The sequence below is a fragment of the Cnephaeus nilssonii genome (genome assembly GCF_951640355.1).
Source record: "Cnephaeus nilssonii genome assembly, chromosome: 20".
NCBI classification, from domain to species: domain Eukaryota; kingdom Metazoa; phylum Chordata; class Mammalia; order Chiroptera; family Vespertilionidae; genus Cnephaeus; species Cnephaeus nilssonii.
The window spans coordinates 33327193-33353678 of NC_137091.1; the positions used below are offsets into that span (position 1 = coordinate 33327193).

Consider the following 26486-nt stretch of genomic DNA (forward strand, 5'->3'; position numbering starts at 1 on the left):
TGGAGGTCACCAATCAATGTGTCTCATATCGATGTCTCTCTCTCTCTCTTTCTCTCTCTCTCTCTCTCTCTCTCTCGCCCCCTCCCTTCCATTCTCTAAAAAAATCAATGGAAAAATATCCTTGGGTGAGGATTAACAAACAAACAAATAAAAAAGAAAACCTGAGTAAACTTTTTTTGACTTGATGAGAAGACGAGTCTATAGAAATAATAATTCAAACAGAGCAGGTAAGAGAGGTAATAATTCAAACAGAGCAGGTAAAAGAGGTAATAATTCAAACAGAGCAGGTAAAAGAGGTAATAATTCAAACAGAGCAGGTAAGAGAAGGCCCCTAAATGCCACATCAAAACATTCAGTTTAAAAGCATGAACTGTGTAAACACGTAAGACTCCTAGCAAGTATTGCTGGTAAATGGGATGGAGCTTACTGTTTTTCAGTCCTAAATCATCTACTTTCTCTTGGACATAGTCCTCCTGGTTGCCAACGACTGAACCCTGAACTCTGTCTAGAAGTAGATTCAAAGACCTCTGTCTAGCACTGTTCTCAACCTTTCTGTCCCAGGGTTAAAAATATGTAATAAATCACATACAATTTGGTGCTTAATGCCAGAGTTGAATTCTTACATAGGGGTAAGTGCTTAAAAATAATATTTAATATTCTGACAAGTTTACTTGGAGGAATTCGTTTTATATTTTAAAATATCAAGCAAAGTAAAGATGCCTTGGACAAAAGCCTCATGAAAAACAAGATATGATATAGTCAGACTAGTTTTTCCTTATAAAACTAAAAAGGTGAGTGAGTCCTCTTATAAAACTCCTTTTTTAAAAAATTACACCCCTGCCCTGGCTGGTGTGGCTCAGGTGGTTGGGTGTTGTCCCATGCACCCAACGGTCACCAGTTCAATTCCTGGTCAGGGCACATGCCCAGGTTTTGGGCTCCATTCCCGGTACGGGGCATGCAGGAGGCAGCCGACTGATGTTCCATCTCACATTGATGTTTCTTTTTCTCTCCCTCTCCCTTCTTCTCTTTATAAAAACATCAGTAAAAATGTATTTTTTTAAAAATTGCATCCCTGCCTAAGCTCAAATAATGGGATCATTTACAGAAAACCTAGCAAAGTTTGAGATCAAATATCCCTGAACCTGAGTTATCTAAAGTTACTCTGTGATCAGGACAGCCAGGCAAGGCCTCAAACCAGTACCAGGTATTTCAGGAGGCAGTGTGCACACTTGTGGTTTTGTGGTCTTCAACCGTCTTGCTAGCCTGGAGGACTCTAGCTGGCCAGGGACAGCTGGTGACAGTGTGCAGCCTGGCTCAGCAGAATCCAGCATAGGAGAGTCTGTACCTCCAGAGATGCATTCCCTGCTGAAATCTCACTGCTGTGGCTCTTCCCACCCTTCCAGGGACCTGACCAAAGACCCTGAACAGGCATATTTTCCAACAGATGAGCAATATTCTCCAGCTGGAGGAAAAGGCAAAAAGGAAAAACTTTCTACTCATCTGTTTTAATTCCAAATGGAAGCAATCTGCTGATATAATGTATGGTGTTATGGTCACTTGTGTCCTTCTGGCCTATAATGTCTATGGATCTCGTACATATTTTTCTCAAAGCTCCTCTTTGAAGCACCCAGCCTGCACCTGGCTTACTTAGCTCACCGTAGGCGTGTTAACTGTTCTCCCACTTGAACAAAATAATAGTGGGGTGTTAGAGGAAGCTTAAGCTCCCAGGGAGGGATCATCTCTCACTGGAGCTGGAAATCCACTGCCCATATCCAGGGGAGGGGGAAGGGCTGCCCTTAGGCAGCCACTGGCTAAAAAACAGAAACAAACAGTTTCCTTAGAGCTGGCTAACCACAGTGACAGCTGGACTGTGGAGGGTCACAGAGGGAGAGAAGGCCTCATGGTTGGAAAGGGAGCAGGAAAGTTTGGAGGGGCACAACTGCTCCACAGAATGCCACTCCATCACCCTGCTCCCGGAGTTGCAGGTGCAGTCACCTCCCTGCATAACCCACCTCCCTGCATAACCCACCTCCCTGCATAACCCACCTCCCTGCCAGTATCTTGGGCAGAAAGGCAGGAGCTCCAAGGGCCACTTCTCAGTATGTCTCAGATGTGGAAGCAACCTCAGGACAAACCAGGTCTGGATTCTTCAGGTGTAAACCTTTTCTAGGTCTGGTATCTATCATCACAAGTTCGCATTCCTCTGCTCCTCTAGGAGAACATGAAGTTACTGAATACCAACCTAATCCTGGCAGTTCATCAACAGAGGGAAAGCCCAGACAGACACACTAACAGGCACAGACACGTGAAGAACAAAGAACCAGCAGCTGCCCTCATGAGGGCAACACAATCCAAGGAGCCACAAGGAGGCACAATCAAGACCTGACGGCAGGCCCTATGCAGATACGACAGCCCACTCCCCCAGGAACACTGCCCTACAGGGTTATTGCAGGTGACAAGCCAAGGATGGGAGAGCTCACCCAAAGTGTCTACCCAACTTCACAGCACCAACTGCTTTCTTGAACTAGGGCTAGTCAGAAGTATCTGTCCCGGCTCTCATACTGCCCTTTCCCCTGGGAAGCCTACAGGCTCTGCCTGCTGATGTCACTCAAACTTGTTCATGGGAAAGACCACGAAGCGATCTTTCCAACACAGGTCTGTGCAGGATTCCACAATGACTTCCTCTCCACGCCCTACCAGATGAACTCTTAACTCCTCTGGTTGGCATTAAGGGCCTCTTATATCTGACACCCTACTCATCTCCACAGCCTCATCTCCTTCTGCTGTCCCCACAACTCTCCAAAGAGATGGGTTCTCCCTCCTTCTACCATTTTGTCCTGAAAACTACTCTTCCTCTGTCACGGCATCCATTTGGCAGGTGGGTGGCTGAGACCCTCCTCGGCAAAGAATGGCCAAGGCCGAGAGAACCTGAGCCCTCACCACAAATGGCCACTGAATCAATGAACTAAAGGACAGTCTCCTGAGTGAGAGCAAGCCCAGAGGACCTGCCCTCTGGACCCTCCCAAGTGCCTCCTCACCAGGGCCAGAGAGGTGACCTAGAAATGCCAATATCCCCTGCTCTGCTCTAACGCTAGTGCGACTGTGTGCTACCCCTCGTTTCTTGAACGTCCTAAATCCTCAATTAAGACTTGACAAACCTGCTCTGGTGGCCCAGCAAGGGCCGAAGTGCCCAGGTCCCCAGCATCTCGAAGGGCATCCAGAGGGACGCGGCCTAGCACTAGAACCTGTAGGCTGTCCATTTCTAACCAAAAGAACTGAACAGACCTCAGTGTCCGGAATATCTCTTGGTGCTTAAGAATTTTCCTGGAGTAATCTTTACCTAGCAGGACGAGGAGACCTTGCTCCGCGAGAGGCAGGTAGGCAGGGGTTCCCTTTTCCCTCCCCCGCGCCTTCATCGCCCCCTACCCGGGGACCACAAGAGCCTGGCCCGAGGCCCTGGACAACCACTCACAGCCTTCTCTCCACCTTCACCGCCCAGGCCGCCCGCAAACCCAGGAGGTCACTCAGCCAGGAGCTACGGTCCCGCCCACTGCCCGCAACTCTGAACTCCGGAGACCCCGGACTCGCAGGCCCATGCCAGCGCCGCGGGGGTCAGAGGACGCATTCTTCCCCACCCCACCCCACCCCACCCCATCCCGGAAAGGAGAGACAGAACAAGTCCTGCTGCAGACGGGACCGGAAGAGCGCGGACAGGGCGGGCTATCGGCGAAGGGTCGGGGCCTTAGGAGTCGCCCGGGAGCCACCATGCCTGCCAGGGGCGCCGTGGGGCGCGGGGGGCGGAAAAAGGAGTTTCCAGCTCCGGCCTCCTCCGGCCTCCGGGTCCCGAGCGCAGCCGTCCCGAGGGGAGGGAGGCACGGGAGCAGACAGGAGAGAGGACACTTACTTAAAAGGCTACATAGTTTCACTCCCTGCCCTTTCGGGAGCAGCGGCGACACCACCGGCCCCCGGGATCCGGCCTCAGGTACCACCACCCTAGCGCGCGGCCCCACGCCACCGCCCACCCTCTTACTCCGCCGTTGGGCGGAGCCGCGTCCCTGAGTCAGCCCAATGAGCGGCCAGCCTTTCCCAGAGTGACGTGCGCGCAGAGCAATCATTAAGCCCGCCCAGCCGGGGGCGGGGTTCAGGCGGCGCACTGCGCTTCCTACTCCGGCGGGCGAGCCCAGAGCTGCCGACTGCGCGTGCCCAGAACGGGAGAGGGCGGGGTCGCGAGCAACTGTGTCACGGGAAGGGGTCCAAGCTTGGTCTCTGGAAAGCCGGCTGGATTGAGATTGGGGACCCAGGAGCCATACCTCCTCATGTGTCGCCCTTTATTGCTAGCTTTGGAGGACGGAGGTGCCCAGTCCTATGAAGTAGGGGCTGGGAGTCATGATCCTTAGGTTCTAAGCCCCTCACTTGCATGGATGTAGAGTGACACCCCCCCCCTTTATTTTTACCTGGGCCTCAGTTTTCCCCATCGGTAAAATAGAGGGTTAGATATGCGAAGCGCTATTATTCCAGAACTGCAATGGGGTGAGGAGGAGGGAGAGACAGGGGACCTACACGTGACCTCCCGCGCGGGGCCCCGCCTATCCCTTGTCCAGGGGATGGAAGCATCCCGCGAGGACGGGCGGGGTGGGTGGATCCTAAGAAACACGACCCAGCCATCCTTGGCAGCGGCTAAGGCGGAGCGCGCAGCTCGCGGGTTGGTCCTAGAGACGGTACCAGAGGAGGATGGGGACCGCCACCCGGGCTTCGCAGGGGGCCACCGTGGAGGCCAGGGCAGTACAGAGACTCAGCGTGTGACTTGAGCGTATCTGGGAGGATGGACGAGGGGCCCGGAGGCAGCTAACGCGCCCGGCGCACGTCGCGAGTCCCTAGCTCGCTCCGTCGACAGCACTGCAGCGCGGAGCTAGCCTGGGGCCATGAGGAAGGTGCCAGCGGCCCGACCCGGAGCCGCAGTGGGGATTGGCCTTTGGGCTGTGCTGAGGGCCTGAGGCCGGTCAGGTCGTGCCGGAGCGCACCGCTATGGCGAGGGAGGAGTGCAAGGCGCTGCTGGACGCGCTCAACAAGGCGACCGCATGCTACCACCACCTGGTGCTCACTATCGGAGGCTCGGCAGACTCGCAGAACCTTCGCGAGGAGCTGCAGAAGACGCGCCAGAAGGCGCAGGAGCTGGCGGTGGCTACCGGTGCGCCGCTGACGACCGCGCTGCGAGACAAGGGCATGGGCGCCGAGGAACGCACCGAGTTCGAACGCCTCTGGGTAGCCTTCTCCGGCTGCCTGGACCTGCTGGAAGCGGACATGCGGCGCGCGCTGGCGCTGGGCACCGCGTTCCCTCTGCACGCGCCGCGACGGCCGCTGGTGCGCACGGGTGTGGCGGGCGGTGCGGCAGGCGTAGCGGCCCGCGCCCTGAGCGCCCGCACCCTGCGGCACGGGGCAGAGCGCAACTTCGACGTAGACGACCTGCGCGAGCTGGAGCGGGATATCCTTCAGGTGGGCGAGATGATCTACGACCTGGAGACGAAGGTCAACGTGCCCCGCTGGACGGTGCAAGCCCGGCAGGCGGCGGGCGCCGAGCTCCTGATCAGCGCTGGAGCCTCCTCGGCGGGCTTTGTGTCCGTAGAAGAGCGCACGGGGCCCTGCGACCCGAGCAAGGCCCTGGCTGCCACTGTGTTCAGCGCCGTGCTGCTGGCGGCTGTGGCCCTGGCGGTGTGCGTGGCAAAGCTGAGCTGACCGACACCTGATAGCCTGCGGCTCAGCTCCTTCCTGACCGCCACCGCTCCTTCCCCAGAGACACCCCTCTCCCGGAATGTCCCTTCCCGCTAGGACTCGGGGTGGGAGTGGAATCTGACGTGTTTTAAGGGGAGCAATTCTAAAACCCCGTGTGTGTAGGTGTACACGCGTATTTCAAGCACACATCTACCGGCAGAACGTGGTTTCCTCCTGCTGGCCAGGGAGGAGTTAATTTGTGCAGGTTGCCAGGGCATTACCGCTCATGTTTGCAGGAGCTTTATCCTCTATTAATAGAAAACGGTCCACAGTGACCCCAGATTCCTCCGAGTTAATGGGTTACCGCGTGTGCTGCTGGGGCGTGTTTGCACTGAGTCCGAGTTTGGTGCCACCACCCCTACTGGAGACTCCCACTCGCTACATGGGGCAGTTTGATAAAGGCGGCGATGAAATGAAGTGGAGAGAGGGGGGCTGTTTTGCTGGAGGGGGGGTTGTTTCTTCCTGGACAAGAGGCAAATTGCAACAGGATATAAGCAGGTTTTTGTTTGTTTGTTTGTTTGTTTACTTTAATCCTTTGGGGCCTAAGTTTAGGAGAGGGAAAATAGACGTTCATGCAAAGTGTTTTCTGGATGGCTCACGATTGCGCTTCTTGGCAGAATCACCAAAAGCAGCTAGAAGAGGTTTGGGGTTGTGCCCTCGCCGCTGCAGGGTCTGACTCTGCTTAGGAAACCAGAGAAGGGCCACAGAACCTTCCTTCATGGGGTTGGACCCACTGCGCACACTGCCTATTTAAAAGGGCTCTCCCTCGCCTGCCTGGGCGGGGTGCAAGCTTTGGGAAGGGCCACATGCTGTATAAACAGGAACTTTCTCCTTCCCTTTGGCTTATTTTTGTTCCAGAACTAGACCAGAGTTTTTGATCCTCCTTTTCGCGGAGGGCTGGGGAATCCTCTTTGGAGCCCTTAATCCTGTCCATCCCTTGGAATTTGCTTGCCAGCCAGTAGGAGAGCTGGCTTTAGAAGGAGCTGCACAGCTCTCTGACCCAAACACTGCCCCCTGAGGGGACATAGTAGCATCACTGGCGTGCTGAGAACGTAATAGTTTTAACTTGGAACTTAATGTGTTTTCAAAATAACAATCATTTTAAAGAAAAATCACATTGTGTACTATCAAAGCTGATTTTTTTTTTCTCTAAAGAACATTTGGCCACGAATTTATACGTGCCAATGAGTCAAACATAGTCTTTACTTATATACTTTGGTTACTAAATATATATTTCCATTTAGTTTTAAAATTGATCTTGAAGGCAGGAGGTCATAACAAAAACTACTAGACCCACAGGTGTAGGTGACAGAAATTAAGCAGCCCTTGCTTCTCTTGGTCAATAAACAAGGAAATGTTGAAAACACCCTGGGTCTGAGACTAGAATTTGCCTGAGCTGGGCTGCCACCCCCTACCTGTGTTACTGAGAGAACATCTGTTGAGAAAAAAGATGCATTTACTCCGTAAAGGTAATAATTTGGCATAAAATTCATAGGCATTGGTTTGGCTCAAAACTGACAAGGATTTTTTTTCTTCCTTTTTTACCCCCAAAGTGAGAAAAGGGACCAAGAGGAGAGAATTGGCAGGTTTTCACAAGGGCAACTTGAGAGGGCCAATGGCAGAGGCAAAGAGCAGCCGGAGTGCTGTTTGGGCGCCCAGTCCTAACTAAGGACAATCCTCCCAGCCCAGCCCACTCCCACTCCTCCTCTGCACACGGGTTCCAGTAACTTAGAATATGAGATGCTTGCATAGCGGTTTTAAACGACTCACAGGGTCTTGAGCCGAATAAAAGTTTTATGACAATAACTAATTAAAAGGAACTTCTGCCTCATCTAGGTCTGGGTGAGTCTGAATAGCGGCCAACATAAAATTATTTTGCATCTGACAGCCCAGGGTACTTTCAGAGATGAGACAGGAAGTTTTCTAATATACAACACAACATGGAATCTCTGTCACTTTCCCCAAAAGTCTCATCTCAGGCAAGAGGAGGCTGGGGCATTTTGTGACCCAGTGTTGGAAAATATCACTAAAAACGGAGCCCTAAGTAAAGTCTTCCTTTTCGAAGACTGTGATTCTCTATTCTTTTTTTTAAAAGAATAGTTTTATTTAAAAAAAAAAAGAATAGTTTTATTGATTTTTTGAAAGAGAGGAAGGGAGAGGGAGAGAAAGAAACAGCACACTCCCTACTGGGGATGGAACCAGCAACCTCCTGGTGTGCAGGACAACCCATTGAGCCACACTGGCCAGGGTCTGACTATGTTCTTACCAAGGTGTTTTGTTCATGAGAAACAAATTGTTCAGCAGAACCTGCTTTAAAAAAACTTTGGAAGTTGTGTAATCCATAGAGAGCAATTGGTTGTCACTCTTTCCACCCATTTGGCAGACCCTTGGGTCTTCACTTATATGTGCAATCAGAAGTGCACCTGATTCTGCGAGTCCTCTGCTCACTGAAATTAGTGACAAAGTGTTGCAAAATTGGGCCAAATTACAATAAACATATTTTTGCTGTAGACTTGTTAGCTTAAACAATACTCGGAGTTTGAAAATGTTAAACATTAGGAATATTTGGCATTGTTTGTAGTTATAACATTGCCTAATAGAACTTTTGCTCGATGATACAAGCAAAATCACTTGCTGCTTGAGCAAAAGGCTACTCTTTCTCTCTGCTCTGATTTCTATATATATTTCAAGAAATTGCTTTCTTGTAGCAGCCTGATTTAATTTAGATGTTTGATAATTCTCTTAAAAAAACCACTTGGTTAATAATTCTCTAAAAAAACACTTGGTATGATCTTCTACCATGATGCAAGTGATAGAAAAGAAAACAAATTCAACATGTTTAATATAGGGTATCATGAAGCGGTCAATGTTAAGGTCTATGTCAGAGAACATCTAATTTCCCAAATTAAAAGCACAAGCTAAAGGATAGAGTTTTACTTCCAAAGTAAAATGCTATTGTTACGTAAAACCTCTCATGAAGTTAAATACTTGTAAAGAGGAAACATACCTGGCTTTTCCTTTGGGAAAACAGCACTGCTTTTTGTGATACTGAAAAGATAAGAACTTGATATGTCAAGGCACTTATCATGGGGACTTTGAACTATTGCTATTAGTTTAAAAAAAGCACCAACTAATAATGTTTGTAGGAGAAAGAATGCCTGCTGGCAAATTCTTTTTTTTTTAATGTACTCTAAAAACTTACACTTTTAAAATGCCAGAAGGGAAAATATTTTTGGTGAATAAAAGTAGACCATAAACTTTATGATTTACCTAAAGTTTACAGTAAGCTACATAAGAGATGCGTGATGTCGAATGACTAAAAAGTACTTCTGGTTGAAGAGAGAGAGAGAGAGCTGGTTTGCATGAGGACCCTGATCATGCTGCATTTTCCTTTTCAATGTGCACATTGGTATGTTTTTAGTTATTTGGTTGCTTTTCAGAATGTAGTTCTCTCTTCTTTATTGAGTGCTTGTTAAGGGTGTGAGCCCCAGAGTGTGAGTCTGCATGTCAGTCTGAGAAACAAAGTGTTTAGGACTGGTCTCTATGCGCTTTGAGGGCATGCCTTCTCCGGCAAGGCCTGACCAGCTGCAATTGTCAGGGACTCTGCCTCTCTTTCCAGGTACCTCAGACAAGTCACTGACCTCCTTGTGCCTCACTTCCCTCATTTATGACATGGGTGTGTGTGTGTGTGTGTGTGTGTGGGGGGGGGGTCCTCACTAACTCCAAGGTCCCTTCCAGAGCTTGAAACGTTTAATGGAATGCAGTTAAACAAGAAAGGGTTATTTTGATTGTTTGGTGTGTTTTGGTGCATACTGAAATGGAATCTTACAGTTTGGTGGTTATTGTCTAAAATTAGTCTGTGGGTAAAATTCCATATGATTTTTAAAAATTAGAATGAACTGAGCTTACTGTGATTTTAGTCCCTATCAGAACTAGTGGGTGGACTTAAAAAGCAAATTTGTGTCAATGCTACTTAAATTAGATTAGGAATCTAAATTCAGACCCTAACTCTTAAGTCCAAGGATGCCCAGTATTTATTAAATAGTTTGTTGTACCCAGCAGCTGGACCACCTAAACTGATTCTGGGAACTTACAGATGCGAAAACCTGTCGTTTGTCACGCAGGCTGGGAGAATCCTACTCTGTAAGTGACCTGGTGCCCTCAGAACCGTAACTACATTGGCCGCCTGATGTTGGGGAGTGTGAGCTCAGCATGGATTGTTTTGTATGTGGCACTGACAGGAGCAGGGAGGAAATGGTGGGCACTAACAATGTTCATAGATAGTATACATCATTTCTGTTCTGTCTTCATCAAAGAAGGTACACTCTGACCTGGTAACTGGCCCTCTCTGGGAGTTTGCCCCAGGAATGCTGTCCATTTTCTGATTCTGAGAACGGGCTAAGCTGTTTGACATCATAAAAGGATGAACTACCTTGTTATCAGACTTTAGGATTCTGGCATCGGACACACTGACCACATACCCCACAGCCCTGATCCTGCTATATGTAGCTTTTCTTCCCTATCCCTATGTAATCAGCCAACTGGTGGAAGCTGTTAGAGTAGTTTTTTTTAAAAAAAATAGTTTTTATTGATTTGAGAGAGAGGAAGGAAGAGGAATAGAGAGATAGAAACATCTATGAGAGAGAGAAACATCCATCTGCTGCCTCCTGCATGCTCCCTACTGGGGATCGAGCCCACAACCCACCGGGCATGTGCCCTGACAGGGAATTAATCTGATGACCTTTTGGTTCATGGGTTGATGCTTAACCGCTGAGCCACATCAGCCAGGCAGAGTAGTTTTTTAAAAGATGCCACATCTGCTGCTCTCTCCTATTGCCGACAATTCGAACAAACATGAGATTCAACCTGGTCTCTACTCATTGACTTAATGGCGACAGGCAGCAACGGACCTGTTATGTCTGGTATCAGCATCAGATCCAAGGTGGAATAAAAAGCTTTGTGTCTTTTAACTAAAATGTTTATTAATAACTAAAAATTAAAGATAACATACAGCATTTATAACTTAGTTGGAAAAGGCACCCTCAAATGATTCAGCTGTCATCTATTGTGATTTTTTTAAAAATTCCTAATCTTTTTCATGCATGTTTAAAGTGAATGTCCTGATCACCATATTTACCCTTCACAGATTTCATTACATAAAGAGGTGTTTAGAAATACCCCAGGATTATAAATCTGCAAGTGCTGTTCTACAATATGATTATACTCATCTTTTAATGCGGCCCGAAATCCAGGAAGAAAAGTAGGTCTCCGCATGAAGGATATTTGGCTGTGGTCAACAAAGATCAAAGTCACATTTAAATATTGTTTCCTTGGCTCTTAGGAACAGACCAAAGGAGCAGGGACTGACCTCATGCTGCAGCCCTGTGTCCATGAGGAATAAGTGGATTTCTGGAAAAGCATTCTTCTCTTTCATTTACTTGTTTTCATCTCATTTCACAGAGGAATCCGAGTGTTTTTATTGTAGTACTATGAGATTTTGGGCATCCTTGTTCTTTGGTGTGTAAGTTTAGAATTATATAAACTTGAGGCTCATGTGACAAATGTAAATATGCCAAATGAGGGCTCCTGTTGGCAAAATGATTTTGAAGAGTCCTTTTAATATGCTATTGCCACAAGGCAAGTTTGAGTGTCTCCTGCTTGTATGTATGTGTTAGGCATATAGAGAAGATCTACAAGGAAATGCACAGAAATGAAAATATTAAGGTGGTGGGATTGTGAATGATGTTTTTTTCAGTATTTTTAATTTAGTGTTATGATGTTTTTACAATAAAAATTTGAATGCTCTTATCACCTAGAAAATGTTATTAAAATATATATATTTTACAGTTAGATTCTCAATTATAATTAGAAACAATTTTAGAACCTTCCTCCCCAAAACAAGGCAAAACACTTCTGGAATCTTACCCCAGAAAATCAGAAGCATTCTTTGAAATATGGTATCAAGACAGAATAGCATAGAGGTTAAGAGCACTGCCTATGGAATAAGATACACCTAAGTTATGATCCGACTTCCTTAAATAAATCCTTAATCTCTCTGACCTCAATTGCCTTATCTTTACAATGGGAATAATAATAGGGTAAGCTTCATAGGAATGTAGAGATGACTTTTTCCAAGCTGTCAGAATTCAATGAATGTTGGCTGTCATTGCTGTTATTTACCATCCGACTTTACAAGTCCAAAAAAATGGGATGATTGCCAAATATATATATACTAGTATATGAAAACATTTAACTTTCCAAACATCAATTTGAAGATTAAAACTAGATAAACTTGTCAAATGAGAGAAGGTATGTAACAAAGAAGTTAAGGCTACAGAGGGAAATTCAGGTTGATGTAGAGGTTGGAATCCATACATTATTATAAAGTCAAACTTATAGTTTTGCCTTTTCCAAAATGTCACACAAATTGAATCCGTACATTTAAAAAAAATATGTTTTTACTGATCTTTGAAACAGAGAGAGGAAGGGGAGAGGGAGAGAAAAAAACATGGATGAGAGAGACATTTATTGGCTGCCTTCTGCACGCCCCCTATTGGGGATTGAGCTCAAAACCTGGCAAGTGCCCTGACCCAGAATCAAACCTGCAATCTCAAGGTGCACAAGATAATGCTCATTCAACTGAGCCATACTGGCCAGGGCAGAATACATACATTTTTGAGAAAAAAAATGTTGTGAATCTTTTAGAAACTCTTCTCAAAAAACCCTTTGAGAAGTAAGTTTTAGGTGGTGATTCTTGGTGCACAGAATGTTACTGGTCATTCAGAGGCGAATTTTGTTTCACAGCAGTGACATGCCTTGGTTTCTAGGCAGGTGGAACAAACTCCTGTTACTGTTGAGTCTCTAAGCTGAGATAATCTCTCCATGGCTAGCCCTGCAGATCACATTCTCTTCCTTTTTCAAGTGAAAGAACCTGGTAAATAATGGATAATAGAAATGAATTTAGGATCGCTGAGAGATCGAAATAAAAGCCCACTTGGAGCCCTAACTGGTTTGGCTCAGTGGAGAGAGCGTCGGCCTGCGGACTAAAAGGTACCAGGTTCAGTTCCAGTCACGGGCATGTACCTTGGTTGTGGGCACATCCCCAGTAGGGGGTGTGCAGGAGGCAGCTGATCGATGTTTCTCTCTCATCGATGTTTCTAACTCTCTGTCCCTCTCCCTTCCTCTCTGTAAAAAATCAATAAAGTATATATTTTTTTTTAAAAAAAGGCCACTTGGAGCTGTGGGTAAGAAGCAATGTGACATATGTTTGTAACTTTTCCCCCCAGGATTATGCATGTTCTAATAAATCAAATGAGGAAATTTTGTATTGTGAAGATAGCTAGGGAGGACTAGTAGAGCATAAGAATGAAGAGTCTAACATGCTACATGTAAGTTCTCAGGGCTGCCAACCTTACAGGAGAGGTTGAATAGTAGTATATTTCTCCTACATAAAAAAGAAAAGAAAAAAAGAATGAAGAGTCAACTTTCCTTAGCTATGATGTAACTGTTGACTCATTGTATTGTGAGGGAATGGCACATGGTAATTGCTAGCACTAGAAGGGGATGGCTGTGTGCACTTACTGTCAGGCCTGTGGTAGTTGGCATTGTGCATGGCAAAACAGGGCTGGGCAGGGCATTCAGAACAAAATCTGGAGACAGTTTTTGATACTTGCTGTTGTGGGACCTTGAGTAAATCACAATGAACTATCTTTTCATTAGCTCTTGCCCATTTTTCTACACAATTGGAGTTTTATCTTTTCCATTTTTTCTAATTATTTTAAAAAATATATTTTTATTGATATCAGAGATGGAGAGTGCGAGATAGAAACATCAGTGATGAGAGAGAATAATTGATTGGCTGTCTCCTGCACACCCCACACTGGGGATGGAGCCCACAACCCAGGCATGTGCCCTGAGCAGGAATCAAACTGTGATCTCCTGGTTCATAGGTCAAAGCTCAACCACTGAACCATGCCAGCTGGGCCATTTTTTCTAATTCTTAATTCTTTATGACAGGCATCACAGGTAATTTTTTGTTTTGGTTTTTATACTTCAGACTCTCTTCTGGTGTTTTTATCATAATAAAGTTATATATATGGACAGAAAGTGTGTCAAATTGAAAGCCATGTGATTGAGGCATTGTAGAAATGGACCCTCCTTCCCAGTGCCCAGCCAAATCCCAGATGACTTGCTGACCACAATCTCATGGGAGATAGAGTTAGAATCACCCAGCTAAGATGCTCTCAAATTCCTGATGCAGAGAAACTGTGATAGTAAATGTTTATTGTTTTAAGCCACCAAGTTTTTTTTTTAAAGAATTTAACAGCAATAGATAAGTAATACATCTATTAATTAGTTTTCCTGTGAGCAGAGCACATTAGATTTTAATATATTTGTATCTCTTGCTGCTCAGGGTCTATTCTTTGATTCTGTTCTGGCTCTTGGCTACAGTTCAGATAACTGAGGTTATAGGATACTAGAGGCCCAGTGCACAAAATTAGTGCACTTGGGGGGGGGTCCCTCAGCTCGGCCTGCACCCTCTTGCAGTCCAGGACCCTTCGAGGGATGTCCGCCTGCTGTCTTAGGGCCTAAGCCGGCACTCAGACATCCCTTTCATAGTCCGGGACCCCTCACTCCTTACTGCCAGTCTGCAGCGGAGGCGGGACTGCGCTCACCAGCCATGAGCCCAACTTCTGACTGAGCAGCGCTCCCCCTGTGGGAGCGCACTGACCACTAGGGGGCAGCTCCTGTGTTGAGCATCTGCTCCCTGGTGGTCAGTGCGCGTCATAGCGACCGGTCATTCTGCCGTTCGGTTGATTTGCATATTAGCCTTTTATTATATAGGATGATCTCTGGGTACATACATAAAGTGGTGCTGCATTATCACAGAGCTGCCTAAGACCCACACAGCAGTGTGCAGTTCTGGAGACTGTTCTGCTTCAGTTAAGATCTAACCAAAGTGCATCACTTTGCTATGTACTCCAGAACTTGGCCATCTCTCAAGAGTGACCACCTTTGGGAAAACCACCTGACATAGAAACAAACATTTATACCTACAAACCATGGTGGTTTTTTTTTTATAGTGAAGAGTGTGTCCTTTCTTAACTCTTCTGTGAATGATTTCTCATCTGTGAAATGCCAATAGCTATTTCTACCTTATAAGATTTTGTGAGGATTATACAAAGTTCCTAGTGCCTCACACACAGTAAGTGCTCAGTAAATATTAATGTTATTACTCCTAGGAATGAAGGACTGTTACTTCAGTCTCCCAAGCTAGAACCTTAACTCCTTCCTCTCCCTTGCTTTGCATATTCAATCAAATACTACATCAAGTCCATCTTCCTACATACTCTCTAAGTCATTCCCTTCTCCCACCTCACCCCCCTCTCCACAGCTACTCTCCTAGTTCAGGCCCTCATTATTTCTTGCCTAGCACAGTCCAGTTTGCAGCCATCTAGTAAATCCTATCTTCCCCAAAACAGGGACACTTAAGAGTAAATGGTTTGTACTTCTCCTCCCCAACCAGAGGGTAAATAGCTTAAATCACCCTACTCAGGGAGACAGACGGCAGAAATCCAAACAGTGCCATTTGCCAACCACACCCAAGGACAGATGAAGTTAAAAGAATAAATCTCATGTTGGCATATCAGCATAAAGCTGACGAATATTCTATTGAGATCCTCCCCTCAATGCCCAGCCTTTAAAACCCCGCAAAATAGCCGAAAACGGTTTGGCTCTGGATAGAGCGTCGGCCTGCGGACTCAAGGGTCCCAGGTTCCATTCCGGTCAAGGGCATGTACCTTGGTTGCGGGCACATCCCCAGTAGGGGGTGTGCAAGAGGCAGCTGATTGATGTTTCTCTCTCATCGATGTTTCTAACTCTCTATCCCTCTCTCTTCCTCTCTGTAAAAAATCAATAAAATATATTAAAAAAATAAAAATAAAAAAAATAAAGCCCCGCAAAATAAAGGTCCAGCTCCACGCTCCCCCTCCTTTCCTCACGGCATGCATCTACAAAATTCTAAAGGACCCCACAAGGCTTGGAACCAGGGCAGCAATGGGCAGTGGCAGTTCATCTGGAACAAACTCCCTGATCCTCTCTCTTCAAGGCCCCTTTTCTCGGACGTCTTAGTGAGCCCATGCAGTACGGCCCAGGCTCATTTCCTCAGCCCTTCCTGCTTTCATTGTCCCCAGCTTTTTTTTTTTCTTCTTCAAGTCCTCACCTGAGGATAGTTATTCCATTGATTTCCAGAGAAAGAGAGTGAAGGGGGGCGGAAAGAGGACAAGAAACAGATATGATTCACATCCATTGGTCGCCTCTCCTGTCATCCCGGTACTTGCCCTTGACCTGAAAATCCAACCCCCCGGGTTCTTCAGTGGTCGAGCTGACGCTCTAACCACTGAGCACACCAGCCTGGGTCCAGCTTTAATAAATGTCCTCTAACATTCACCAGGACTTGTGTTGTGAATTTCCCCCACAAACTACCGGCTGGCCCTAGGCTCACCCGCTCAGGGCCAGGTCCCCTTTTGGGTAACATCACAGGCCTGGGTTTGTATCCCACTTTTACGCCGGCAGGTCACTGGGCCCGTGAGCATTCCTGCTTTTGGTCCAGGGTCCCGAGTGAGGGCTGCGCGGCTCTCCTTTAAGGCGGCTGTGACAGCCCTGGTCCCGAGAGAGTGACCTGGTTGGGGACCAGGGCTCTGGAGGCGGTGCTTGCTCGTGGCCGCACCACGCCTCTCCCACTGGAAGGCACCGGCGGAGGCTCCCCAGCCCGGGTTCCCAGAGAGCTGGCGGTTGCGGTTCGACCAACGAGACCCAGGCCTCCATCCTCAGGCCCAGGAAGATCGCGGGCGGTCCCAGCGGGGGTCCTGGAGCGCCGGCCGCGCCGGAACCCCGAGGCCGGAAACCATGAGCGGCTTCCTGCGCTCCGGCTCAAGCAACTGGCGGCGGGCGGCCACCGTGGTGCTGGCGGCGGGCTGGGCGCACCCAGGCCCCGGAGCCCCGCCGCTGCCGCCGCTGCCGACCGAGGGCTTCCGGCTGCTGCTGCTGCAGCGCTCCTCGCGGCAAGGCTTCCTGCCCGGGGCGCACGTCTTCCCGGGCGGCGTAGTGGACGCGGCAGACTGTTCGGACGAATGGCTGCGCCTCTTCGCGCCGCACCACGGGCCGCCGCGCTTCGGCCTGGGTCCCGCGCCGCCCTCGCGCACCGCCTTCCCGGTGCTGCCCGCCGCGGGGCCCGACGCCGCCGCGGAGGACCGCACGGCGCTGCCGGACGACGTGGCCTTCCGCATCTGCGCCATCCGCGAGACCTTCGAGGAGGCGGGCGTGCTGCTGCTGCGGCCCCGCGCTTCGCCGGCCGCCGGGCGCGAGCCGGGCCGCGCCCTCTCGCCGCCCGCCGGCCTGGACGCCTGGCGCGCCCGCGTCCGCCGCGACCCGCGCCACTTCCTGCGCCTGTGCGCGCACCTCGACTGCACCCCCGACATCTGGGCGCTGCACGACTGGGGCGCCTGGCTCACGCCCTTCTCGCGGCGCGGCGGCCGCCGCTACGACACGGCCTTCTTTCTGTGCTGCCTGCGTGATCCGCCGCCCGTCTACCCGGACTTGGATGAGGTGGTGGGCAGCCAGGTAGGGCGCCCTCGCGGGACCCCGGCCGGAGGCCAAGACCCACCCAGAACCTCAGCATCAGGGCCGTACAGCCAGTAAGTGACCGAGCGGGCTTGGGGCCCGGGCCGTCCTGCCCCAGCCCTGCAGCCAAACCAGTCCTCTCCGCGGCTGCACAGCCCCAAGGCCCCCTCTCTCTCCCCACGCGGCTTCCCTAGCGGAGCCGCCTGTTAGGCTCCAGACTCCCTCCTAAGCACTTGACATACATTAAAGCATTTCACCTCCACAGCAGTTTAATTCCGTTTCCTTTTAAAAGCCATCGAGGCTTGTTTTATAGCCACATATATGGCCTATTTTGGTGGGTTGTATCCTTTGCACCTAAAAAGAATATTCTGCTGTTTGAGGGAGTGTTTGTAAAAATTGACAATTAGATTTCTCAATAGTGTCTTTTAGGTCTTCCGTATTTACTTGTTCCATCAAATACTGGACTGAGAGAGGAATGCTTAAATTTTCAACGAATGGTTTGCCTTTTTTCAGTTGTATAAGGTTTTGCTTCATGTATTTGAAAGCCCTTGTAAGGTGCTACATAGACATTTAGGACGTTAAAGCTTGATGGATGGACCCTTTGAGTATGATGAAACTAGAGGCCAGGTGCATGAAAATTCATGCACTGGAGGGTGGTTCCCTCAGCCCAGCCTGCACCCTCTCCAATCAGGGACCCCTTGGGAGATGTCTGACTGCCGGTTTAGGCTCAGTCCCTAAACCGGCAGTCGGACATCCCTCTCGCAGTCTGGGACTGCTGGCTTCTAACCGCTCACCTGTCTGCCTGCCTGATTGCCCCTAACTGCCTCTGCCTGCCTGATCGCCCCTAACTGCCCTCCCCTGCAGGCCTGATCTTGTCCCCAACTGCTGGCCTGATCTCGCCCCCAACGACCCTCCCCGGCCTGATCACCCATAACTGCCTCTACCTGCCTGATCTCGCCCCCAACTGCCCTCCCCTGCCGGCCTGATTGCCCCTAACTGCCTCTGCCTCTGCCCCCACAACCATGGCTTTGTCCAGAAGATGGCTGGTCGACCTGGTCTAATTAGCATATTACCCTTTTATTAGTATAGATACATTATATAGGCTAGGATTGCTTAAATGCAGGCGAGTGTGAAGCCTTTTTCAGCAAGAGGAGATGCTCTTGGCAAATAAAAATATATAATTCCTATATCTGGACTGATAGCCAGCCATATGCACTATACTGCCAAACCGGTCATTAAGAAATTGGACCACTTTCTTACACCCTACACCAAATAGCTGTTGCCCTTAAAACCCCTCCTCAGCCCCCACCTTAGGTTCTGCCTTCACAGTTCACCCAGATTAGGTTCTGATGGGTTAGTTTCTATGCCAGTCAGCATCAAAAGCTCCGCCTCCTAGGCAACCATTGGCTCCTTGCAGTTCACCCAGATTTGGTTCTGATTGGTTGGTTTCTATGCCAGTCAGTGTCTCCGGGCCATGGAGCTGTGGATCAGACCCTGCTTCTCTCTCTGGGCCTCTGTCTGGGCCTGATCCGCAGCCCCCTCGGCAGTCAGTGCTGGGTCGTCCCATCTAGCACTGACTGCAGGACTGACTTACGGTGTTTGGTCATCCATTCAGTCATTTTGGACGTTACGGACCCTGGCTCTTTATATATACATATATTCTTCTTTATCCCTGGTAATATTACTTGTTCTGAAATCTGAAGTTTACTCTGTCCGATACTAATGTAGCCACTCTACCTTTCATTTGATTAGCAATCGCATAGTAGCATAGTATATCTTTTTTAAAAATATATATATATTTTTAAAAATATATTTTATTGATTTTTTACAGAGAGGAAGAGAGAGGGATAGAGAGTTAGAAACATCGATGAGAGAGAAACATCGATCAGCTGCCTCTTGCACACCTCCTACTGGGGATGTGCCCGCAACCAAGGTACATGCCCTTGACCGGAATCAAACCTGGGACCCTTGAGTCTGCAGGCCGACGCTCTATCCACTGAGCCAAACCAGTCAGGGCAGCATGGTATATCTTTTTCTATTCTTTTAACCTATCTGCATCTTTATATTTAAAGTATGTTTCTTTCATTTTTTTTTTTTAAATCTCACCCAAGGACATTTTAATTGATTTTTAGAGAGAGGAAGGCAGCTAGAGAAAATCCATGTGAGAGAGTAACCTCAATCAGTTGCCTCCTGCTCTCATCCCAACTGGGACTAAGTAACCAACCCAAAACCTATATATGTGCCCTCACTGGGAATCGAACCCGTGACTGGGATTGAGCCCACATCCTGGGCATGTGCCCTAACTGGGAATTGAACCAGTGACCTCTTGGTGCATGGGATGACACTCAACTGAGTCATACTGGCCAATATGACAATTTTTGTCTTTTAGTTTCTTTTAATATGAGCATTTAGATCATTTCTCTTTGATGTCATTATCAACAAGATTAGATTCAATTCTACCGTTTTACTGTTAGTTTTTTTCTCTCCCATCTAGTCCTAGCACTGTTTTTTTTTTTCTGGGCTTCTTTGGGATTATTTGAGCATTTTTTAGGACTGTTTTGTCTCCATTATTGACTTATTAACTATATTTCTTTGTGGTTGCTCTAGGGTTTGCAATAGAATAAACTATATGGGAAGAGATCAACCAATGAACTTGTATGAACTTATGCATAATCCAATGACACAGACAATGGGGTGGTGAGGGCTTGGGGTGGGAGGAGGACAGCAGCGGACAGGAATGGGGGAAAAAGGAGGACCTCTTTAACACTTTCAACAATAAAGGTTAAAAAACAACTCTATGATACACTGATTATTTTTGCTTTAAACTGTAAAAATGAGGAAAAGTATTCTATTTTTATCTGCATATATACCACTAGAGGCCCGGTGCATGAAATTCGTGCACAGAGGGGGGTTGTCCTTCAGCCCAGCCTGTACCCTCTCCAATCTGGGACCCCTCGAGGGATGTCCGACTGCCCGTTTAGGCCCGATCCCGGATCGGGCCTAAACGGGCAGTCGGACATCCCTCTCACAATCCAGGACTGCTGGCTCCCAGCTGCTTGCCTGCCTGCCTTCCTGATTGCCCCTAACCACTTCTGCCTGCCAGCCTGATCACCCCCTAACCACTCTGCTGCCAGCCTGTTTGCCCCCAACTTCCCTCCTCTGCCGGCCTGGTTACCCCTAACTGCCCTCTCCTGCAGGGTTGATCACCTCCAACTGCCCTCCCTTGCAGGCCTGGTCCTTCTCAACTGCCCTCCCTTGCAGGCCGGGTGCCTCCCAACTGCCCTCTCCTGCTGGCCATCTTGTATCCACATGGGGGCAGGATCTTTGACCACATGGGGGCAGCTATATTGTGTGTTGCAGTGATGATCAATCTGCATAGTACTCTTTTATTAGATAGGATTCTTAGCACCCTTTATTCCTTTGTGTAGAATTTTTTTTTAGCAGACAATGAAGTTTTAAATTTTCCAATTACAGTTTACATTCAATATTATTTTTTGTGTAGAGTTAGATATACATTTAGTGTCCGCCTGCCTAAAGAACTTCCTCTAATATGTCTTGTATTTCAGATCTTCTGACAATGAATCCTCTAAATTTTATTTATCTGAAACATACTTTATTTTGCCTTTGTTTTTTGAAAGCTATTTTGGCTATGTGTAGAATTCTAGGTTAACAGGTTTTGTTTTGTTTTCTGTCAGTGCTTAAAGATGTTGCATTGTTATTTTCTGGTTAGCATAATTTTTGGTTAAGAAGTTTGTTTTTAACTCATCTCTGTTCCTCTATACATAGTTGTGTGTGTGTATGTGTGTGTCTTGCTACTTTAAATATTTTCTGTTAATCATTGGTGTTCATTAATTTGATTATGGTGTACATGGTTTTCTTGTTCTGTTATTTATATTTCTTGAAATATTTTTTACCTTCTGCTATTTTCTGGAACTCTAGTTACATGTATGTTGGACTACTTGATAATGTCTCATAGGTTACTCAGAACTTGTTCATGTTTTTCAATCTTTTTTCCTCTCCTTGCTTTATTTTGAAGAGATTCTATTGCTGTTAAAGTTGTCTGTTTTCTTATGTAGTACCTATTCTGTAAATACCACCCAGTGTGTTTTTCATTTCAGATATTTTTCATCTCTAGAAATTCTATATAGTTCCTTTAAAATATTTTCTATTTCTCTCATGTTCATATTTTCCTTTACATCTCATATTTGTACAATGGTTTTAAGGTCCTTTTCTGCTAATTTCTTTATCTCTGTAACATTTAGGGTCTGTTTCTGTTGACAGATTTTTCCTCTAGTTATGGGTACTGTTTTCCAGTGGGTCTTGCAATTTTTGATTGGATGTTGGATATTGTGATTTTGAGTTGGGTACTGGATTTTGTCATATTCCTTTAAGGATTGTTGAAGTTTTCTTGGCAGGAAGTTAAGCTCTTGCAAATTAACTTGATCCTTTTGAAGTTTGTTAATTTAAGTGGTCTTAGGGTAGGTCTATGGTAGTCTATTCTAGGGCTAATAGCTGCACTTATAATGTGTGCCCTTATGTGGTCTACTGAATGAATAACTGTAAATTCAATGAGATCTCTCCACAGGGGTTGGAGGGAATTTGAAATACTTCTGGCCCAAGGTGAGTCCTGGAATTGTTAGTCTTAAAGCTTTCAGGTAAATGTTCTTTTCTTAGGAATTGTTCTCCAGTGTCATGTGGTTCCACTTTATGCATATGTAGATTACTGTTTAGTGAAGACTCAAGAGCTCCCTGTACATATATCTGGAGGTCTACATTGTGTCGATCCCTCCTCTCAGGTACATTGTCTTCCAAATTCTCCCCTGTATTTGTTTTCCCAAACTCTGGTCCTTGTCTCTTCAAGTCAGTGAAAATCCTACACTCTGATTAGGATGTCTCTTCTCCCTCTTTGTGCTGTGGTCTGGGGATTACCTTTAGGAAAGAAGCCTTGGTCACTCTTGGAACTTGACTGAGTTCACCTAATTTGTTTTTCTTTCCTTACATACAATTCTGCATTTTTCAGTGTTCAAAACTGTGATTTTATAGATCTTGTCCACTTATCTATTTTTTACATTATGTTGGGGGAAGGTAATATAGCACTCATGGCTGGAAGAGGAGGTTCCAATAAATGATTCTTAACCTGGTCTAGTCTAGTGGTTCTCAATAGGGGATTTGCCCTCCCCACACCCAGGTACATTTGTCAATGTCTGGAAACATTTTTGGTTGTCACAACTCAGGGACTTCTGCTGGCTTTTACTGGGTAGAGCCTAGGAATGCTATTAAACATCCTTTAGTGCACAGGACAACCTCCCACAACAAAGAATTATCTGGTCTCAATAGTGCAGAGGTTTCAAAACCTAGTGGAAACATAAAGTATTTGAGCAGTGCTTTACTAGCAGCAAGTAACCAATAAATGGTAAGTTCTTTTAACCTATGGTTTGAACTAACCTGAACAGGTTGGATTAAGTGGGTTGATGCTTATTGTTTAACCCTTATCTTGATCAATGTCATTGAACTCATAGAACTGACAAAGCAGAATGTTTTGTAAATAACTTAAAGATTGGGTGGTCCTTTGAGGTCCAAGCTTGGTTTACAAAATGTAGCCAACTTCAGAATAATCCGGGGTGCTTGCTAAACAGATTTCTGGGCCCTAGAGACTGAAGTTTTAACAAGTTTCTTAGGGGATGTTGAAGCACATACAATGAACCTTTGGCCTATAGTTACCCAAGGCAGAAATCAATGTCTACTCCCTGGGTTTGGGCGTGGGAATCAGTTTTCCCCAGTGTAAGTGGACATTTTGTAAACCAGTTAAAGAAAGACCTTTTGGGGTTATTCCATATTCATTGAATCAGCAGCTCTTTTTATGCAAATGTGTATGGAAGGAAGGCTATGGAAGGAGGGTAAGTCACTGCACTGAGACCACGTAAGTTAAATGGGCAAACACTGGCTGGTTGATGCCCTGCTATTATTACATTCCTGGGACTGTAGACTGAGGTATACCTCTTGACCTTCCTTAAAGCTCCTACTGCTCCTTACCTTTTACCCCCATTATGACATGTGGTACATATCATGTTCCATTTTGGTTTCTGGAGACCCCCCAGGGCCTGAGAGAGCTTTGTCTTGTCACTACCACATCCTCAGGGCCTAGCCAAAGCACCTATTTATGGGAGAAACAAATGGGTACTAAATTCTCAATCTGCTGCCATGAGTTTACACTTCACAGTCTTCTTAGACTGGAACTGCTTTGCCTTCTCAGTATCACCTGCCCTTTATTATTTTTATTTATTTATTTACTTTTTTTTTTAAATTAAGGTATTATATGTGTACATACCGTACTTTCCGGCGTATAAGACGACTGGGCGTATAAGATTTTCCTGGGTTAAAAAGTCGTTTTACACGCTGGAAAATACAGTATATTGGACTATATTGAAGGGATTAGATATAATGGATTAGATATATTGGACTACCATATTTTCCGGCATATAAGACGACTTTTTAACCCAGGAAAATCTTATATGCCCAGTCGTCTTATACGCCGGAAAATACGGTATCTTACCATTGCCGCCCCCCCCCCCCCCCACTCCCATAGATGCCCTCATCCCCCAATGTTTTGCATCTATTGGTTATTCTTATATGCATGCATATAAGTCCTTCGGTTGATCTCTTATCTCCCCCACCTCTCCCTAACCTTCCCGCTATAATTTGACAGTCTGTTTGATGCTTTACTGCCTCTGTATCTATCTTTTTGTTCATCAGTTTATAATGTTTTTTATTATCCACAAATGAGTGAGATCATGTGGTATTTTTCTTTCATTGACTGGCTTATTTCACTTAGCATAATGTTCTCCAATTCCATCCAGGTTGCTGCAAATGGTAAGAATTCCTTCTTTTTTATGGCAGCATAGTATTCCATTGTGTAGATGTACCATAGTTTTCTGATCCAGTCATCTGCTGACGGGCACCTAGGCTGTTTCCAAATCTTAGCTATTGTAAATTGTGCTGCTATGAACATAGGGGTGCATATATCCTTTCTGATTGGTATTTCTAGTTTCTTAGGATATATTCCTAGGAGTGGGATTACTGGGTCAAATGGGAGTTACATTTTCAGTTTTTAAGGAAACTCCATACTGTTCTCCACAGTGGCTGCACCAGTCTGCATTCCCACCACACCTGCCCTTTATGCTGAATGACTCTCAACCCTTGGTGATCTATCCTATTTATTTACTAGTTCTCAGGGTCAGTATCCCAATAATCAACCTCTTAAGGGGATCAACACAGCTTTCTTCATCAAACCTTTTCATGTTGTCTCCGAGTAATCTAGCAAGGCACATTAATGAATTAACTTTAAATATTCAATTAGACATTAGGTACTGATCTAACAGTCTCAAATCTTGTATTGTTTATGGAATAAACCTTAGGAAACCATACCTTTGTCTTCCACAGTGGTCATCTCCGTTAGAGGCAACTGAAAGTTTCATATCAAAAGAAATTTGGTTGGCACCCCCACAGTTCTATGAAATAAGAAGACTGGAAAACTTTGCCTCTCTCTCGGACTTGCACAAGTTTTGTTTGGATCATGTATTAGAAGGGGTGGAAAGATGGATGCCGATCACATTATTAACTGCTGATGGGCATATCTCACTTTTACCAGGTAAAATCAGTGAAGCTTCAATGCTTTTGTTAGTATACGTATTTAATTCACTGGGCTATATGGCAGTATTGCCCAAAAGAGAGGACACGATTTATAGTCTGTTTTATACACTACAGAAGTATTAATGAAATAAGATCAAAATCTATAAAATATCCATAGTATTTATTATAATCTGAAGTTCTGAATAAGTTACTTTATATATACACACATACACATTTATGTAACTATATTTCCTAGACATTGACAAAGTTCTTTCATGTTATTTCACCTTTTTACATTTTAATTTTGAATTATGAGAACTTGTAAATTGTCAACTCCCTTATTTGAATTAGGGAGTTTGTTGGTGGTCAGTTGTTGGACATCTATAAGATGGAGGTTTTGTGACAGTTTAGCATGGAGCTTTGTGACCTGTCCTATTTATGGCTACCTGTCTCAGTTCTCACAATAGTGATAATATTTGTTACTCATCCTACAGTGGGAGAATTTAGCAGTATTGATGTATAAATGATAATTTCTCTGATCTTAAAATTATTAGAGCATTCCACATTGAGACACAAAAATATGTATGGACAAGGCCAATATTAATATTGACCATGATAAAGAGAGTCATGAACTATATAAAAGTTATAGTTTATGATGAAAAAGTATCAGTCGTAAATATTCATGTGCCCAGAGAAAGTTCTTGGCTGGGGAATGGGAAGCTAGGGAGTGTGGGTATTAAAAACACAAGAAAGAGTTCAAAACCAAGTTTTAGCACCTAAGAACACACACACACAAGAAAGAAATTGAGATAAACTGATAAAATTAGGGTTATTTTACAACTGTCTTAGTTCTAAGCACATGAAATAGATTAAAAAAACTGATTTATGTGTCACTGATATATTGGAATGTTTGTAAAATAACACTGTGAATTAAAATATTTTTCAGGAGATGAGCTGTACTTAGAAGATTCAAACTTCTTAGAAAATCACTTGTCCACTGAAAAAAAGACTGAAGAAATCATGAAGGAAGGCAAGAAATTTCACCGCATAGTGATATACAGTCGCCATGTTTATAGTATCCATGTGACTGTTCAGTCAAAGTATAAACACGTTTATCCTAAGACCTATGTAATAAGTAAGAGCCATTTGTAGTGCATTGTTTACTTGTAAGCTGGCCTACTTGAAGTTGTCCTAATAAATAATGAAGGATAAATAGACTTGCTTGGAACTTTAAGGAACTTTGTGCCTATACCGTAAAAGTTATAGCACAGTGTTTTATATTTCAAGTGTATTATGGAGCTCTCTGGCTTATTTTGTCTAAACCTTACAGTGTCACGCAAGTATAAAATATTAATGATATTTTTACTAAAATGAGAAAAAAATTTCACAAGGGTTTCCACTTCTGTATTGTTTTATTATTAAAAGTTTAAATAAACTGTTTTACTGCCATTGTTTTTTTAAATGTC

At 45.7% G+C, this 26486-nt stretch overlaps 3 protein-coding genes across 3 annotated transcripts in view; 2 read left to right on the forward strand and 1 right to left on the reverse strand.

The window, feature by feature from the left end:
• ANKRD27 (ankyrin repeat domain 27) overlaps positions 1 to 4053 on the reverse strand; it is a 67923-nt gene extending 63870 nt beyond the window's left edge. The window contains 1 exon segment of the mRNA XM_079799422.1: positions 3905 to 4053. The gene's annotated coding sequence lies outside the window, so the exon portion shown is untranslated.
• A 661-nt stretch (positions 4054 to 4714) lies between these two features.
• Positions 4715 to 6169, forward strand: RGS9BP (regulator of G protein signaling 9 binding protein). Its single transcript, XM_079759829.1, has one exon. The coding sequence runs from the start codon at positions 5026 to 5028 to the stop codon at positions 5731 to 5733; it is 708 nt and encodes a 235-aa protein (XP_079615955.1). The 5' UTR covers positions 4715 to 5025; the 3' UTR covers positions 5734 to 6169.
• A 10169-nt stretch (positions 6170 to 16338) lies between these two features.
• On the forward strand, positions 16339 to 26461 carry NUDT19 (nudix hydrolase 19). The gene is made up of 3 exons (XM_079799975.1): positions 16339 to 17391; positions 24832 to 25039; positions 25967 to 26461. The coding sequence occupies exons 1-3, from the start codon at positions 16678 to 16680 to the stop codon at positions 26170 to 26172; spliced, it is 1128 nt and encodes a 375-aa protein (XP_079656101.1). The 5' UTR covers positions 16339 to 16677; the 3' UTR covers positions 26173 to 26461.
• Positions 26462 to 26486: the final 25 nt, after the last annotated feature.